The 16575-nt window shown below is 49.4% G+C and overlaps 1 protein-coding gene across 6 annotated transcripts in view; it reads right to left on the reverse strand.

The window, feature by feature from the left end:
- Window positions 1-15869, reverse strand: part of SMARCAL1 (SWI/SNF related, matrix associated, actin dependent regulator of chromatin, subfamily a like 1) — a 56245-nt gene extending 40376 nt beyond the window's left edge. For 2 of the 6 annotated variants that reach the window (XM_008690484.2, XM_040640953.1), the window contains exons 1-7: window positions 15664-15869; window positions 14494-14528; window positions 13200-14086; window positions 12396-12446; window positions 8727-8960; window positions 6478-6528; window positions 2824-3010 (exon numbers count right to left, since the gene is read on the reverse strand). In XM_008690484.2, coding sequence (XP_008688706.1) covers window positions 2824-3010; window positions 6478-6528; window positions 8727-8960; window positions 12396-12446; window positions 13200-14028 — 1352 coding nt within the window. In that variant the 5' untranslated portion in view covers window positions 14029-14086; window positions 14494-14528; window positions 15664-15869. Of the gene's footprint in view, window positions 1-2823; window positions 3011-6477; window positions 6529-8726; window positions 8961-12395; window positions 12447-13199; window positions 14087-14493; window positions 14529-15496; window positions 15553-15663 lie in introns of those variants that run through there. The other 4 variants (XR_568569.2, XM_008690486.2, XM_040640945.1 and 1 more) reach the window with 4 other exon arrangements.
- Window positions 15870-16575: the final 706 nt, after the last annotated feature.

Here is a 16575-nt window from a genome sequence, read left to right on the forward strand (position 1 = left end):
GCTGCCGGGGGCCCCTTGGCCCTCCAGTGCGACAACTCCTGCTGATGCCTTGTGAAGAAGGGCACGCTCTTTCACTCTGCGGGAGCCCGCCTGGCCTGGGGGGCACCCCAGTTCCACCGCTTCGCAGCTGGGTACCTTCCCACAAGTTATCTCACCTCCTCGTGCCTCAGCCATGAGATGGGGAAAAAAGGGCCCAACCCCAGAGACCGTCGTCAGGGTTTAACCGAGTTAATGTTTCGAGCACTGACTACAGTTCCTGGCACCATCGTACGTGCTGGGGAAGTGTTTCTCTTCTAACTACTATTCCACGAAAAAGAGAAAAATAATCAAGATGAACACTGAACGGGACTTGCTTGACTCACAAATGAATCAGTGAAAAGGGAAAAGGATCCCAAGTGCCAGATGTCTGGTCTCCTGATCCAAACACCAGCTCTCTTTCATCTGAATTCCTGAAAAACTGATCATTTGCTCAGAAATCTGAGAAGAAGCCTGTCAATGCGCTCTTTTTCTTTCCTTCTCACACAGCCAAGGCAGAGAGTGTAGCCCCTTCTGATCAGCAGTGGGTACGGCTGACAGGAGTTCCAGGCTGCGGGGACCTCTCGGAGTTGCTGGAAAGAGCGTTTCTGCCCTTCAAAAGCCAGCGCTCAGCAAAGGCGGCAAACTGAGCAGTGCTTCTGCGGGTGGCAGGAGCCAGCTCGCCCGGCTCGGCGGGCGACACACGTCATGTCACAGCACTGTTCTGTCCCCCAGCAGCCACGGCGGAGACCAGGGGAGGCAGCACCCACCCCCTTGCCCCCCCGGACTGTGACCACCATATGCCTTCAGTGGCAAGGAAGGAAGCCCGGCGTGGTGCCACCTCGACCTCTCCGACAGACCCAGCCTCTTCTCGGCACATCTGCCTCGGTTAAAATCTTCTAGACTATTTCCAGGATCAACCGTCCAGAGAGATGGATGGGGGAGGCAAGTGTGAAAAGATACATTTTTTACCTCACATTTTAGTTTACAGAACTGACGGCCAGGGCGGACGGGGCACCTAAGCAACACACCACAGAGCACCCTCTGCTTCGGCCGTTTGCAGCGTCCCTCTGGTTTGTCCATCCAGTCATTCTCAAAGCAGAAGAGCCCTTGAATTTCGTGGCCTTTCCTTCTTCCCTGCCTTGAAGTAGCCCAGCTAAGGAACAAAGTGGCCAAAGAGGAGAACAAAGGAAATGTGTGCCTAACGGAGAAACAAGCACACAGCGAACGCCATTTCCCACAGGACAGTTGGTAGAACACAAGTGCCATGCTCGTCAGCACAAAAGGTGGATTCCAGCTCCAATTTCCTTGCACTCTTGGAAGCTGAGTGACTCTGGGCAGATGACTATCGTGCTGGGTCTCACCTCACTCATCTGTTAAAAGGGACCCTTTAGATGTTAGAGGAACCTGATAAATATCTAAAGACTTTGCTCCATAAATTGAAGGGTGTTTTCCTTGTAGGTCTTACAAAACCAACATGGAACTGCCAGCCCTTTTCCCTCAACACCAAAATCCTCTTCTTCAGAGAATGAAAGTTAAAATCTGGATTTAACTGCAAAGTTTTGAAGAAAGGCTGTAAGTCCCATTAGTGGTTTTAGAACCACAGGGAAAAAGACGGAAGCTGCTGGCCAGGCTCTGGTTCTGGCGCACGTCAGGCCGGGCGGGCCTCTACACGGAGCCTCTCGGCAGTGATGGCTTCGCTGGCAAGGTGGCACATACCACACGGGCCCAGGATCTCTAAGGGGGCCCAGAGGAGCTTGGACAGCGAAGACAGAGGCTGCCCAGGGGTGTGGGTCGGCAACCTCTCAAGCAAGATGAAGTTATGCAAAGCGTGTTATCTGAGACAGATGGAACTGGGAGGGAAAACGAGGGAAAGGGTATGAACAGAGCTGGGCCACGGGAATGCAGGGAGGTATGACTGTTCCGAAATCGCAGAATCCTGTCTGAGACAGTGGCCAAGCTTTTACCAAAACTTCACAAGCAGGCTGCCTGTGGGTCCATGATGATTTACCTTCTTCCCTTACCTAGGGCTTTACCCCCAGCCACACCGTCGAAGGACAGATGAAGCTCTGACCATCTCTTTCCTCTCCTGGACCTCTAGTATTTTCACTAGAAGGCAAGTTCAAACCTGTCATTTGGCTTCTCCCAAGAAGCTCTGGAAACAGGACAGGTCATGATTTGGGCTTATCTTCTTTTCTGTCTATAATGAGAACATCCTGACTTTCTTTTGGAAAACCACCACCTTCCACTCTCAGTCCAAGTAACTTGGGGGGTGGGGCCCTACCAGCTGGCTCCAGGGATGGGCCTGTCATCCAGTCTCACCAATAAGACTCCCCAGCCCACAGGCCACAGCAACTGGTCCCAGCATCGGCACCAGACTTCAGGCCCTTCAGTGTCAGCCCCACCAGGAAAGAGGTGCTTCCGCTGGTGGCTGAGCCCTAGCCGCCACACCTGAGGAGCACCTGGCTGAGAACAAAGCGAACTCAGGAGAAAGCTGAGCTGAGGGTGGGACAGAGTCCTGATGAGATCTTTGGAGACCCTTAGTTTGCTACTAAGCGCACTGAGAAATCTCTTTTCTGGAACCCGTCTGAGTTCGGTTTCTGCACACCTGCAATCCAGAGTCCTGATTAACTCATGGAATTTGAAATCGATGGTTATAATCAGGCTTAGCTTACAACACACCTGGCTGTGTAATGCCTAGATGCTTCTCGATGTCCATGAAAGATGAGTGCTCTTAAAAGAAGGAGCATCTGAACCCAGTTAGTATGAGTCATGAAGTCCAGGAGAGAGGAAGACCCAAGAACCTACTTGACTCCCGCTCTTTGGAAGGGCAGCAGATTGGACACGAGCTTGGGGTCCACTCCAGAAAGGTCTGCCTCGGGGATGGGTTCTGTGAGACAGGGAGAGGTCTTCTCCAGCTGCGACGCGAATGCCAGGGTGAGTGTCGTGGGCAGAGGGTCCAGCTGAACTTGCGGAAGGCAGCGCACGCTCTGGACTAGAAAGAAGGACAGAGCTGTGTGACTTGGAGGGAAATGCCCACGAGAGCCAAGGACAGTGAAGGGGCTTTGAAATACAGAGCTCAGTGGCTGGAATTCTGCTGTGTGCCACCTTCTCAAAAACATAACTAGAGAGAAAACTTAGGCTGACAGTCATATCCTGAGCAAGTACATAAACCTAGAGAGCGAATGCTCCCTCTCTACTCCCAGTCTCTGCAAATAAGAGGGCAATCACGAATGCCAAATTGATTTTCTACACTACGTGGACCCTGGGAAGAATTGCAAATGTTTCTGTGACTGATTCTTTTTTAACCTAAAGTAATTTAAAAAATTATCTTAGTATTCCCATTCAAATAAATAAGGACCCACATTCTTAAAAATCAGTTCCAAAAGACCCATTAAAAAAGCAAGATGTAGAATGAATAAATCTTGTCTTGCTTCCATTCTCTTCACGTTTTCTTTGGATTTTGATGTTTGAGAAGTTGAGAATTTTACTTTACCTGCTGCCAACAGGCAAGGAATTGCTGTGCTCTGTTCAGTGAGAAAGATCAAGAGGAAAGGAGGGCTATTTACAAACAACGACAGCAATGACAAAGGGCAGGGTCCACGCTAAAGCCACCAAGTGATAAAAATGTAAGTGGCCTTGCACCCTGGTGACCCTTTCCCTAAGAGAACACTGATCTCCCCTGGAGAGAGGGGAATTTCAGCAGTGACATCAGCAACGAAGCACCTGGCAAGTCCCTTGGTCTGGAGGGGACCTGGAGGGGACCTGACCCCACCGATCCTCGAAAGCAGGTGCTGGCAATGGCAAGCTAAGGCCTGTGGGCCAAACCGGCCTACTGCCTGCTTTGTAAAGAAAGTATGACGGGAACACAGCTGTGACGACTTGCTTATCCGGGCTTGCCACCGTGGCAGAACCGAGCAGACGGGAGACCACGTAGCCCACAGAGCCTAAAAGTCTTCATTATCTGGTCCTTTACAAAAATAATTTACCAACCTCTGCTAAGCTCAGAGTCTAAACTATTCCTAAGAGTGACCATCACTCTGACTCTTTCAATTAAAGCTCATATTTAGGGGTCTTACTTTCCTTCCGAGTGAGTGGTTCCAGACCCCCCATGTAATGGATGGGGAAACCATTGTCCTTTGAAAAATCTAATTGGAGGAGTAACTACTGTTTGCAGATCTTCGATTGCTCTTTATCCTTTACCTTTGCACAGGTACCCTGGGAGTCATTGCAACCCTCCAAGGAGCTAACTGTTCTCAGGAATTTAGTAAAAGGAACCAAATAAGAAGCCGGGTATATTTCATTTCTCCCCAATATTACTTGAAATTCTAAGGTGGTTGGTTCTGCATTCCATACGGTCGTGTGTTTTCCCAATATCCTCACAAGGTATTCCAAGTTCTCTGCCACACCACCGATTGACTACCATTGCAAATACTGATCTGAATCTGGAGGGCTGAGCCATCCACCGCTACCTTAAGTTGCTTTGTATTCTCAATATTTAAATCCATTTCCATTTTCGCTAAATGTATATACCAGTTATTTCTGGAAATGCTTTGCGTGAACAGAATCACCACGATAAGAAATTAGGTAAGGTTGGCGGCTTTAATATAAAAGACTTCCCATATTGATGGAGAAATACATTTTCTGCCTCCAAATTAGATCTGAACGTGCTGATTTCTGCACACTTCAGGAGACTGAGCGCCCTATGTGCTTGCAGAAACCATTTTCATTTTAATCCTGGTCATCGCCAGCACTCAAATACCTGATGGAAGCTAAGAAAAGGCCTGATGATCCGGCTGGTGTGAAATGTGGTGCTTCGTAAGCATTATGTTCTTCCAGCCGTTCGAGAGGAAAAACCAACCTCCGCTCTGTCTCCCACCAACTACTGCCTCCATAACCCTATGCGGCTAGTTCAGCCGAGTGGCTGTGTTTCTGAGGAAGCCCCCCAGTTCACGGATGTCCTGTCCAGGTGCTGGAAGATGACAGGAGTGTGCTGTCTGGCTTCATGAGTCATCTAGAAATCGGTTCTGTAAAACAGCTCTTTGGCAGAAGGCTAGTGAGCCACACAGCAGAGAGATGTTAATGTTTTCAAATAGCAGCTGACAAGACAAGATCAGTGAGGGGGATGCAGAACCCTTCTGGACTGTGACAGCCCGGGGAAAACAAAAGGCCTTTTGCCAATTTCACAATGGGCAAAAGTCCTCAAGTCCCTGAGAAAAAAGGGAGGAGGAAAGCTCTTAGATTTGCCTTATCTGGAGAAAATAACCGTCACCACGTCAGCAGTGAGCATTCATACGCTCAGAAGGTCTTATTACCATTTCTTAATGAGTTTCATATGCACACGTTCACTAGCTCGGGGTCAGTAAGCTAGCTTCGCACACAAGGAACAAGACCTGGGTTGGGGGAAGAGGCATGGGGTCCCCGCGTTCACAGTCTGTGAGTCTGCAGCAAGCCTTTCTGCGAGGAATCAAAGGCACTTCCCTTACAATGAATTTCTGTCAACAGGGCAGATACGGATTGACGACCCCTTTTTTCACTGAAAGGATACGGGGGACCCAGAATGTGGAATCATCTGCCTGATGTCACCTCGTAAGTCACACGAGGAGGAGACGGAGGGAAGAAACCCAGCTCTTCCCTCTTGATGACAGCCCTGGCCTGCTGGGCAAGATGGGCAAAGACTCGGAGGTCCTCGGCAGGAGCTTTTCTCTCCTGGCCTGACTGGGACCAGCATGGCTGGGAGGCCCAAGTCCTCAGGGGGCCAAGCAGGAATGTAAGTTGTGCCAGCTGCAGACCCACTGCAGGCGTGTGACAGCTTGGTACATGGGTGACAGATGGGCGTTCCGGGACAGGCTGAGCCGTGCCCACGTCCCCCCTTCTCAGGCATACTAGAACCTACCGCCCCACCCATGCAGAGCACAGAGACGAATGGTGAGCCCAAACTGGCTTCCCCTTCCTATTCTTATACCCATACCCACATCTCCTCCCTGGGTCAGTCTCCAAAGCGCTTATTAAATGCATGCACGCCCAGGCCTATTACGAAGCCTGTAACCACTCAGACCCTCCGAACCTCACTGATCATCTGGTTTTAGAAGTAAACCGAGAGCCTGTTCTTAGAGGGAATCTACAGTGGCTCCCATCTACGCTAAGCAAACCTAGTTCACGTCTGACGCCCAAACTCCCCATCTAATACGTCTTTCACAGGCTTTAGGAATTTGACGAGCCGTCATGCTCTGATGGAAGAGGGGACCCTGCGTCTGCCTGGGTGACTGTAAAGCCACCATCTCAGCTGCCTGGGAACATCTTCCCCTTCACTTGTCCTGTGCATGAGCATGTGAAATTACCACAGGCGGACAGTCGGGGGAGGGTGGGGAGGGGAGGTCCTCCTTTAATATATGCTAAATTTAAGGCAGATAATGAAAGCTTAACTAGCATGATATAAAACAAGCAAGGTAGGCATCTCACTTAGTTTATTGTGTTCTTCCAAGAGAAAGTTCCACTTCCTGGTCTTGACATCTGCAATGACAACAAACAAACAAGTAAGCGTGACTCCCTGCGCCCTCCTGCTGCGTCATTACTCATTCATTCCCTGGTTCCAGAAATCTCCAGTAAGCTAGGACGCTGTGCCTGGTCCTGGTCCTGGCACTAGCGATACAGAAATGGAGAGAACCTGCCCTCAAGGCTTTCACAGAATTCAGCGAGAAAAGACAAGCAGACACGGCAACCTTACTGAGCTGTTAAGGGGATGACGAAGGGTCCCATGGGGACCTATGGGCATCCGTCACCGGGAATGGCCCGGGGAAGTCAGAAAAGTCCTCCATTTCCAAGACAGGGGTAATAATGGTAGCTTACATTTATTCAGTGCTTACTTTAAGCCAGGCACGGTGCCAAGAGACTCACACGCGCCATTCCTCTGCTCCTCATGACCCTAAGAGCTGGACACTATTATTAGCTCCCTTTCATACACCGGAAACGAGCTGCACATGGTCAGAGGAGCCAAACAGCCTACGTTCAAATCCCGATTATGCCACTTCCTAGCTGTGCGACCTTGGGCAAATTATGTAACTTCTCTGTGCCTCAGTGCCCACACCTGAAAAATCAGGACACTACAGCCCCTGCCACAAAATGTTTACGATGGGGCACCGGTGGCTCAGTCAGTTAAGATTCTCTCTCTCCCTCTACCCCTCCCCCACAAAAAATAACTAAATGAAAAATAAAATGCTTATGAACATGTGTTTGGTAAACAATGGGCGCTCAAAAGAAAGCTGGTGATTATAAACTGTTATGATTGTTGTTATTAGTGTGACACCCGCTGCTGATTAATATAGTGCAACACATGCTATGTACGATACGGACCTAGAAGGGCGAGCATCTCAGTACCCAGCACCGCCTAAGTTCTTACAGAGCTTCCCTATCGCTCTACCTTCGGAGAAAATCATGACAGCTTCCACTAGACAAATGCCCTGTGCACAGCAGACACTAAGTCTTCTCCGCATGGTCACTGGGAAAGCAAGGGGGCGAGGGAACCGGCGGCATCAACACAGTGAGTCGGCGTCAGGGGAAAAAGCAAGGTAGCCCAGGTATAATCTGACAGATCAAAGGCCCACAGACGACCCCTGACGTGGGAACTGTACGGGAGACTCCTCCTGACAACAGCCGGATCCTGACCGTGGCAGAACAGCAAATGGGCAAGTCTGTGAAGAGTAAGTATGGCAAAAAAACCCAATCATGGTTTCTGCACGTCTGGGTGGAGGCAGGACGGGGTGCCGATATTTTAGCCATTCACCTTCCCAGCACAGGAGGCCACGTCAGGAGTGTGATTTCAAGGGTCCCACTTGGCAGAATGCCCACAGGCCATCTGCACTGGCCTGTAAGGGCGACCCCACACGGAAGCCGGACATCCAAGGGAGCAGAAGGGGCAAAGAACGCCGGCTCTCGTGCGTGTGGCCCGTCTCATGACTCAGGCCAGGCCCCGGCCTGCCTCCCCTAAATCCTATCAGCAGGCTGCCCCTGTGAGTTAAAACTCTCCCCGCCTAAGGAATACAAACGGAACAGCTGGCATCCCCTCTCCTACGGAACCCCAAACCCCGAGGGAAGCTCACCGAGCAAGTAACTCTAGAGAGCCTGCTTCCATGACCTTGCCCGGACACAGGCTCTCAGGACCGGCAGCTGTTAAGGGTCTGCTTCCCACTTCCCTCAGGAGAAGACTAACACCATTTCAAGGATTTCCGGGAGAAGAGCGACCCATAAAAGCCACGTGGTTTAGTAAAGCGACAAGGCCCAAACTGAGAATGAAACCCAGCAGTTCCAAATTCTAAACCAACTTCGGCTCCTGATTCGGATAGGGCACCTGTGAAGAGCCTCACAAAAACAAAGCAGAAGTGCTCTGCCCTGGCCAGTGGTTTTCCATGCGGGCCATCCAAGGGGATTAAATCAGCGTCTCGGGGGGGCACTGGGCACCAGCGATCGCTCGGGGAGCGGGGCGTGGCACTCTGCTTTACCGAGCCCTCCAGGCAGTATGGATGCGTGCTCCAGGCTGACAAGCACGGACTCAGTCTACCCAAGGGCATCTATTTTTATGGCACATGCCTGTGTCTCCAGCTCTCCTAAGGACAAAAATCATTTCTGAACATTCAAACAGAGAGAAAAATAACCTGCCCGGAGATCACAGACCACTATGCATCCTAGGAATCCGGCAAGAGCCAATTACTTGCCGTAACTTCTGGACTCCATCTGCTTAAACAGCGCCATCAGGTCTTCGGAGTAGCCGATGTCTGCCTCGAAGCGGGCCCGGGAGATGAGCACGCATTGCCCTTTGACGAAGGCCAGGGAGGGAGCTGAAGGCAGGCAGGTGTGAGCCACGCCCCCAGTGGAGAGTGACTCCCTGGTGTCCTCGGCCCCTTCCAAAGGCTCCAGGGTGACCGTGGGGAGGCTCTGGGCTGCTCTCACTGCGGAAGAAAAGGACAGATGTGACCAGGTGGATGGTTAGATCAGGAAGGCTTGCAAGTGCACTTTCACTGGGGCACTGGGAATTCCAGGCTTTACTGAATGTAACTTCTGCTCCTTAAGTATTCAAATTACAAAACCTGCAACTCAGAAATGAACAGGAGAAGGAGTCTCACCAAGATGCTCAAACTTAATGGAAATTGCTGCTGCTGTGTCAGAGAAGCCACTGAACCAACGGCCCAGAAATCACCCCCTCAACCCGACCCCCAGGTCACTGCTCTCTCCTGCTTGGACAGCCAGGGAAAGAGACACAGAACCATCAGCCCACAAATGCAGTTTGGAGTCTGATTTTATCTCTGACAGATGCATTTTATGCATTTTATACATAAAATTAAACTGTCAAAAAAAAAAAAAAAAACCCAAACGGAATTGAAAGGCAAAACTACCAAATAAAGATTTTTGCAAGAAATTAGAGGAGAGCTGGCACTTGAGAAAATACTAAGACCACAAAATAAGAAGACAGAGATGTCATGAACACAGAAGAGCGGGGGGAAATGAGTAACAAACATCTGGAAAAATGTTCAACTTCACAAATAAGCAGAGAAATAAAAAGCCGTTTTTACTCATCAAATCTGCAAGATTAAAATTAAAAAAAAAAAAAAAACAACCCAGGTATCTGCATTGCTAGCCGAGAATAAAACCTTTTGAAGAACAATTTGGTAATCTAGAACAAGAGTCCTAAACACTGATCATGATACCACTTCCAGGAATCTGCCCAAACCAACAAGTGAAAATACAGAGATTTATGGAGAAAGGTATTCCTTACAGCTTTAATCCTGGGAAAACTGGGAGCAAAGACAAGTGAAACAAAAAGGAAATGATTTAAGCCATTTATGACACATTTATACCATGGAATGTTACACAGCTGTTACTTTTTTTTAGGGGGAAGTTTTGGAAAAAACAGAAATACGAAAACGAATATTAAGTTCGACAGTATGAAATCATTTTCTTAGGGCTCAAAGTAGTCCAACAAGGGATACCTGTATTGTCATTGCTCAGAATTAGCGGCTAACATTCCCCATTAAAATAAAAATGCTTCTGCTGGAACACTACGTAAAAGAAGCAAGATAAAAATTATATTACATAGATAAACTGTGCATGTCTTAACACACAGAAGATGGCTGGAAGAAGCAAAACCAAATGTTAATAGTGGTTAACTGAGTCAGGAGAAGATGGGGGAACAGCTGTTCTTTGCACGGTCAGATACTTTCCACGTTTTCTACAATGCATGTGTGGGAGGGTTAAAAAGGCAAAATCCACAGGTATGCCTAGAGCAAAATGACAGAAAGACTGACAGTCTTGACACGTTACGTTGATAAAAAGGATAACCTACTAGGAAAGCACACCATACACCTATCCGGAAACGAAACAAGGACAGAGGGGAGCCACATGTGTGCCGAGCACAGCCTCACACAGCGTTGCCCAATCCCCATGTTGCACACCTGCAACAAATGTAACCCTGTGTGTGTCAACTGTACTTCAACGGGGGGGGGGGGGACAAGGACGAATGCACAACCCCACAATCATTGCACAGCGTTCAAGGGACATCTCAGTAGACAGCAAGTCAAGTGTGTGAAACACTGGTAAGGACAGAGATGAACTAAATAATTCATAATCAGTAAAATTCATCTAAAAGCTATATAGAGAATTTTGTGTCCAATAACCAGTTTTTTAAAAAGGCGTGTGGCATTACAAAAAGCAACCATACCACACAGAAAACCAATCTGCAAAAGCAGAAGTTATCCAAGTCACCACGCATTGTGAGTACGGTAGTAAGAAAACGGTAATACAAAAACACCATGGCTGTGAAAACCACTGGTTTAAAACGAGCAAAAATGAGAAACTCGGGTGTTGAAACCTGCAATCTTAACCCAGAGTACAGGCTCTCCCCCTCCCAACACCCAACACAGGGATTAAAATAACAGTAAAAGTGAGCCCCCCCGACCCCCACAAAAGGTCACCACAAAAGGACACCCCCCCCAATGCCACACACTTAAAGAGGTGGACGCCAAGGAGAGACACAGGAAATCGTGCAGGGGGCTGTCCCAACCCCTCTCCCCCCAGAAACTGTGCCGGTGACTCCAAAGAATCCTACCCCAGCCCCACACCTGCAAAGAAGTGAAGTGCACCTTCACCTTTCCCCTTTTTGAACTGGGTGGGGAAAGAGAGCATCGAAACGCTTACAGGAAGAGAGGAGGAAAACAGGAGGCCAGAACACCCAGGGCTGACGTGTTGGCACGGGTAGAGGCTCCGGGTGCTAAGAGGTGACGAAAACCATCGTGTAAGAGACAACAAAATCTGAGAAGACAGAGGGGGTTGCCCTCGAGAGCTCTGACAATGGACCACGCTGGATTAATGGGGTTCACTGGAGCCTGCCCGGGCTACGCCCTCTCCCTGCCCCCGCAAGCGAACCACACGAACGAACGGAGAGCTGTGAGGACGTGGCTGTCTGCTGCTGAGCCATTCCTTTCGGGGCGGCAGAGCTGCCTGTCACGGCTGGAGTGGCAGCCCCATGGGAACACGCGCTCTGAAGTCAGGCTGGCTGGGTCTGAACCCCAGGTGTATAACTCATTGGCTGGGTGACCCGATTTCAGTTACTTATCCTCTCTGGGCCTCAGTTTTCCCACCTGTAAAATGGTTGTTGTGAGAAGTAGAAGAGTCAGCGCATACAGGCGTACCTCGTTTTACTGCTTTGCTCTATCGCACTTTGCAGATACAGAGCTGTCTTCACACCGTGAAGGTCTGTGGCGACCCTGCAGGGACCAAGTCTATTGGTGCCATTTGCCCCAAAGCATTTGCTCACTTCCTGTCTCTGTGTCACATTTTGGTAATTCTTGGCGATATTTCACACTGTTTCACTATTATTACATGTTATGGGGGCCTGTGATCAGTGATTACAACTTGCTGAAAGCTCAGGTGAGAGCTGTAATGTTGTAGCAATCAAGTATTTCTAAATTAAGGTTTGTACATTGTTTTTTCAGACATAATGCTATTGCACACTTCACAGACTGCAGTATAGTGCAAACATAACTTTTACATGCACTGGGAAACCAAAAAAGTCATCTGAGTCACTTTACTGTGCTACCGGCTTGACTGCGGTGGTCTGGAACCAAACCCACACTATCTCGGAGGATTGCCTGTATAAGGGGCTTAGAACAACCCGGCAGGGCGGCTCCAGTATGTGCTAGCTTTCGTGAATATGGTGACCTTCACCCAACGAGTCGCCTCAGCAGGCGGGCCGTGAGTGAGAAGGGAGAGGAGCGCTGCGGTAGTGCCCTAAATGCCGTCTAAACCATGGGCGAGAGCGCAGCTGATGCCCCAGGGGCTTCTCAACACCAGGACTTCCCTGCACGCAGGGCAAGGACATGCTTACTTACTCAGGGCACCGTAGTCAGTCATGCTGAAGTTCCATGTCTTGGTGGCAGGATCTGAAATGAAACACAAGCACTTGGTTTGCCCATAATGAGGCTGATGACTGCTGTTCTGAGTTGTACTGAGACATTCACGAAAAGCTTGTTTAATGAATGAATGAGTGCTCGGTTCAAAAAACAGTCGACTGAGAGCCCCTCCGGATGTACAAAAATCCCCGTGGGGGACAAAGAGCAAATGTGAACGAGGACAGTGCTTTTACTCCAGATAGTGGAACTCATCAGGCCCGGGAACGTTATGGCGTCGCCTAAGAGGGCAGAGGACAGAGGCGGGACTAGAACCAAGCTCTCTGTGACCCAGTGTAGTCGGGCCAACAGCACTGGCAGCACGCTCTCTGGGCTGAGGCCGAGCGAGTATATCCCAGCTCTGCCCTTCCACAAGAACCAACGTGAGCATCTTACCTCACCTCCCTGAGCCAGTCCTATTCCCTTTAAAATGGACATCACATTCAGTTATCTCAAAGAACTGTTGTTACCCGTAAGCGCTACAACACAAAGCGCCGGCAGGGGAACTGGCCTCTCAGTAAATACTCATCCATTCCCCATATGGCCGTGTGGCACCCCCAAGTCTGGCAGCTGTTGGAAGGAACGTCTATTACAAAAGGCAACATGAGCTCAAATGAAAATGTCAACAACTGGCCGGACAGAATGTGCCAATGCACTCTCTTCATATTTATGAGAAACTGTTAAGATTAAAAGAGACTCTAAAAATAGAAAAAAACCATGTGAACAACAAGACCGAAGGCTCATTACCGTAACTTCTGCTGGGAAGCCGCTTAAAAACCGCGATGAGCTCTGCATTGTACCCGATCTTCACCTGGAAACGATCCCCACTCCTTATGCACATTCCCTTCTGGGAGCTTCCTGCTTTGTGGAGTGAGGCCCCCAATTTCTGAGGGCGTCTGCCTTCTGTCCCAGGTGTCGCACTTCCCGAGCCACAGTTTGTGTCAGAAATGTTCTGCCCCGAGGTGCAGGGCCTCGCTGCCCTGGCCTCTACTCCAGGATCCCTGGGTGGCTGTCTAAAGAAAGGAGCTAGCGTCTTCTGGAAACTCTTGGCTTTGGCCAAAGGCTCATGAGCTGTGTTAGCAAAGGGTGTGGATTTGATCTCCTGTGAAGCCTGAGGATGACCTTGACCTAACGTACCACCCAACAGCTGTTGGGTGGGGACCTCTGGAGGACTCTGTGCCAAGGGAGGAGAGATGCCAGTGAGAGTCATTTGACCTGATGGGCCGTGGCGCGGGCAGGCTGGGGACACATCTTCTTGCCTCTTCCCAATCCCCTTTGCCTGCCCTGGAGAGCTTAGATGAAAACTGTGGAAATTAGGAGGTCTTTGGTTACCATTAGATGAACTATTGAGATTCTGCTGCAGGAAAACGACACCATGGTTCACTGGCTTAGACGGATCCCTGGGGAGGTTTGGGGGAGGGCCCTGCTTGGACTGGGAAGAGTTGGTGGCAATGGAGGAGCCAGAGCCTGGGCTCTGATGCTGTTCTGCTAATAATTTCTCAGCTCTACGGGCCAGAGCCTTTTGTCGGTTCTCTTCAATTTTCTTCCTCTGCTCCTCTGTAAGAGGCAAGGACATTTTAACTGGGAAATGCTTATGCAGGGACGTCAATCTTTAATCAGGAACTTGGCAAAAGCTGAGGAAGGAAAAACAATATTGAAATAAACATTAAATATATTTATTTTTCATACTACCTTGATTTTAACAAACTTTCCTCCAGGAAATGCACAATGTGCACAATCGAGGGATATGTTAACGGTTTCTTTTACAATTACACACACACACACACACACACACACACACACAGGGATAATAGGTAGCATATACTAAAAAAGCAAAGAGCAAGGTGAGATCGAATCCAAAACTAAAAAGGTATTTTAGCTGCAGCATTATTCTCCCTCTCATCCCCCCAGCCAACCTGAGCTAGCAGATCCCAAGGAAGGGTATGCAGTGCAACCTAATCTATCAGATAATGAGAAGGATGACGTTTCAAACCAGAAGCAATAATGGATTAGACTGACATAGACCAAAACAGCCACGTACCATGGTGTGACACTTGCTAACAGACTCCTGCCAAGCTGGAAGAAGGAAAGAAGCATTAGCCTCACATAGACTGCACACTAAATTCAGCCCTTGAATTCAATCCTGTTATTCCTGGCAAACCAATCTGCAGGTGGCCAGGTGCAAGGCACAAAGCAGTCAGCTTCGGTGCTTGCCTTCCAAAATGCACCACCGTGGAGCAACGGTGACTTTTTGGAAAAATAAGCAAAGGAAAAAAAAAAAAGGTAACGCATGTTCATTGTACAAATTCAGATGCTACACAAAGATGTACAGAAAAGAGTAAAATCAATCTGTAATCTCACCACCCATCAATAAGCACTGTTGGTGGTTTAGAGTCGTTTAAAGTGACTTTTTTTTCTACTCATATCCGTAGATACATGCCACATATTTAGGAGATATGTGTATTTATTACAAAAAAGGATCAGTATATATATTGCTTTGTATCCTAATTTTTTTTTACAATTAATTTACTCAGGACATTTCTCTATGAACAACACAATCTTTTACAATTTTCTAGGACCAAGGAGCTGGACCCCAATTTCTCTGGCTTGGTTCAGACCAAGCCCTCATCCAACCTACTGCCGTGTAATGTTTACAATGATGACATGGGGATGACTCCAGCAGCACTGTTGAGACTGAGAGGGTTCAAAGCTTTCATTGCTGCTGAAGACTCCCTTCGGGCAGAGCTCCAAAACATATGGGGTTTCCATGGTACCCCCTGAGACCTCTCACCTCCTCCAACCACCAGTTAGGAAGGATTTGGGAAAGGCTCTGCTCCCGGGGCAGAGCTGAAGCCCTCAGGCTCCCTGGGTAACACACTCCTAACTTTCCAACCAGGGCTCCCCTACACCCCCAAACACTCCAGGCCTAGGGCCGGGTGCGCAGCCTCCACGAGGCAGGGGAGGGGAGGCCAGGGGATGAAGACGTATCACTGATCAGCCCCAAACGCTAAAGATCCTACCACCCAGACTCCCCGCTGCCTCACTTTGCCGGGAGCGCTGCTCCACCAGATTCTGCGCGGGCGCTACCCGCCACCCAGGCAGTAAGGGAGCGCCACGCCCCAATGCCACCCCTATTATCTCCACTTGGATTCACCCGTCCCTTGGCCCACTCCCTCTTCCAGGTGGCATTTGGTCTCGTCCGCCTTCTCACCCGTAAAGGCGTGGAACTCGAGCCAAGTTCTCGGCCACCCCGACCCCAGGAGCGTCTCCAGAATTCTCCCCAGCCAGGTTAGCCTTCCGGGTGGGCAGTTAGGAGCGGGTATTTCAGCGCCGCCACTTCGCCCGCCTTATTGCCGCGCCTGGGCCTGGAGGGGGAGGGGCCTGGTCACCGCAAAACTACGTTTCCCAATGGACAACGCGGCCGCAGTTTCGCTTCACAAAGTGAGAGTGATGAGCCGGGAGACTGGACCGGTGCTCCAAGGTCTTCCGGGATCTGTAGTTCGGGCCAGCAGCCTGGCGAGAAGTAGGCGATACGCAACGACGTGGGCGGGGCGGGGCTGGAGTGATGCAGCCTGGGAATTGTAGCCTTTGTTCCCACAAAAGTTTGGCCAAACACCGCATCTCGAAAGCCTGGAACGTTGAGGTTTCCAAAGCTGGAGTCTCGTGGTCTCAACGGTCTCCAGAGGGGCATTCCAGACATTGATTTGGTATCTCTTAATAAAAAAATATCTCCTGGAGCATCAGTTCTAGGTATTGATTACCTCGCAATTTAAGCCCCACCCATTCTCCCAACCGTGACCTGACCTTCCCGGACTAGGAGATTTGGCGTCATCATCATCATTGTCTACATTGGTGGTTGTGCTGACCATTTAATGTAAATTGTCTTATTTAATCCTCACGATAACATTATGGAACATGTATTATTCGTATCCCCATTTTATAGATGGGAAAACTGAGACAACTCTTTGCTAACTTTTTCAAGGCTTTGTTAGGCTATTTGTGATTCTGATTCTGAAGTCCCCACTCTTCAGGGAAAATTACTAAACTGACTTATCAGAGTCAGTTTACCTCGTTTCTGAGCATCAATACCCCTTTCCTCACACAATGGACTCAGTTATTACAT

The sequence above is a fragment of the Ursus maritimus genome, unplaced genomic scaffold (assembly GCF_017311325.1).
Source record: "Ursus maritimus isolate PB19 unplaced genomic scaffold, ASM1731132v1 scaffold_1, whole genome shotgun sequence".
NCBI classification, from domain to species: domain Eukaryota; kingdom Metazoa; phylum Chordata; class Mammalia; order Carnivora; family Ursidae; genus Ursus; species Ursus maritimus.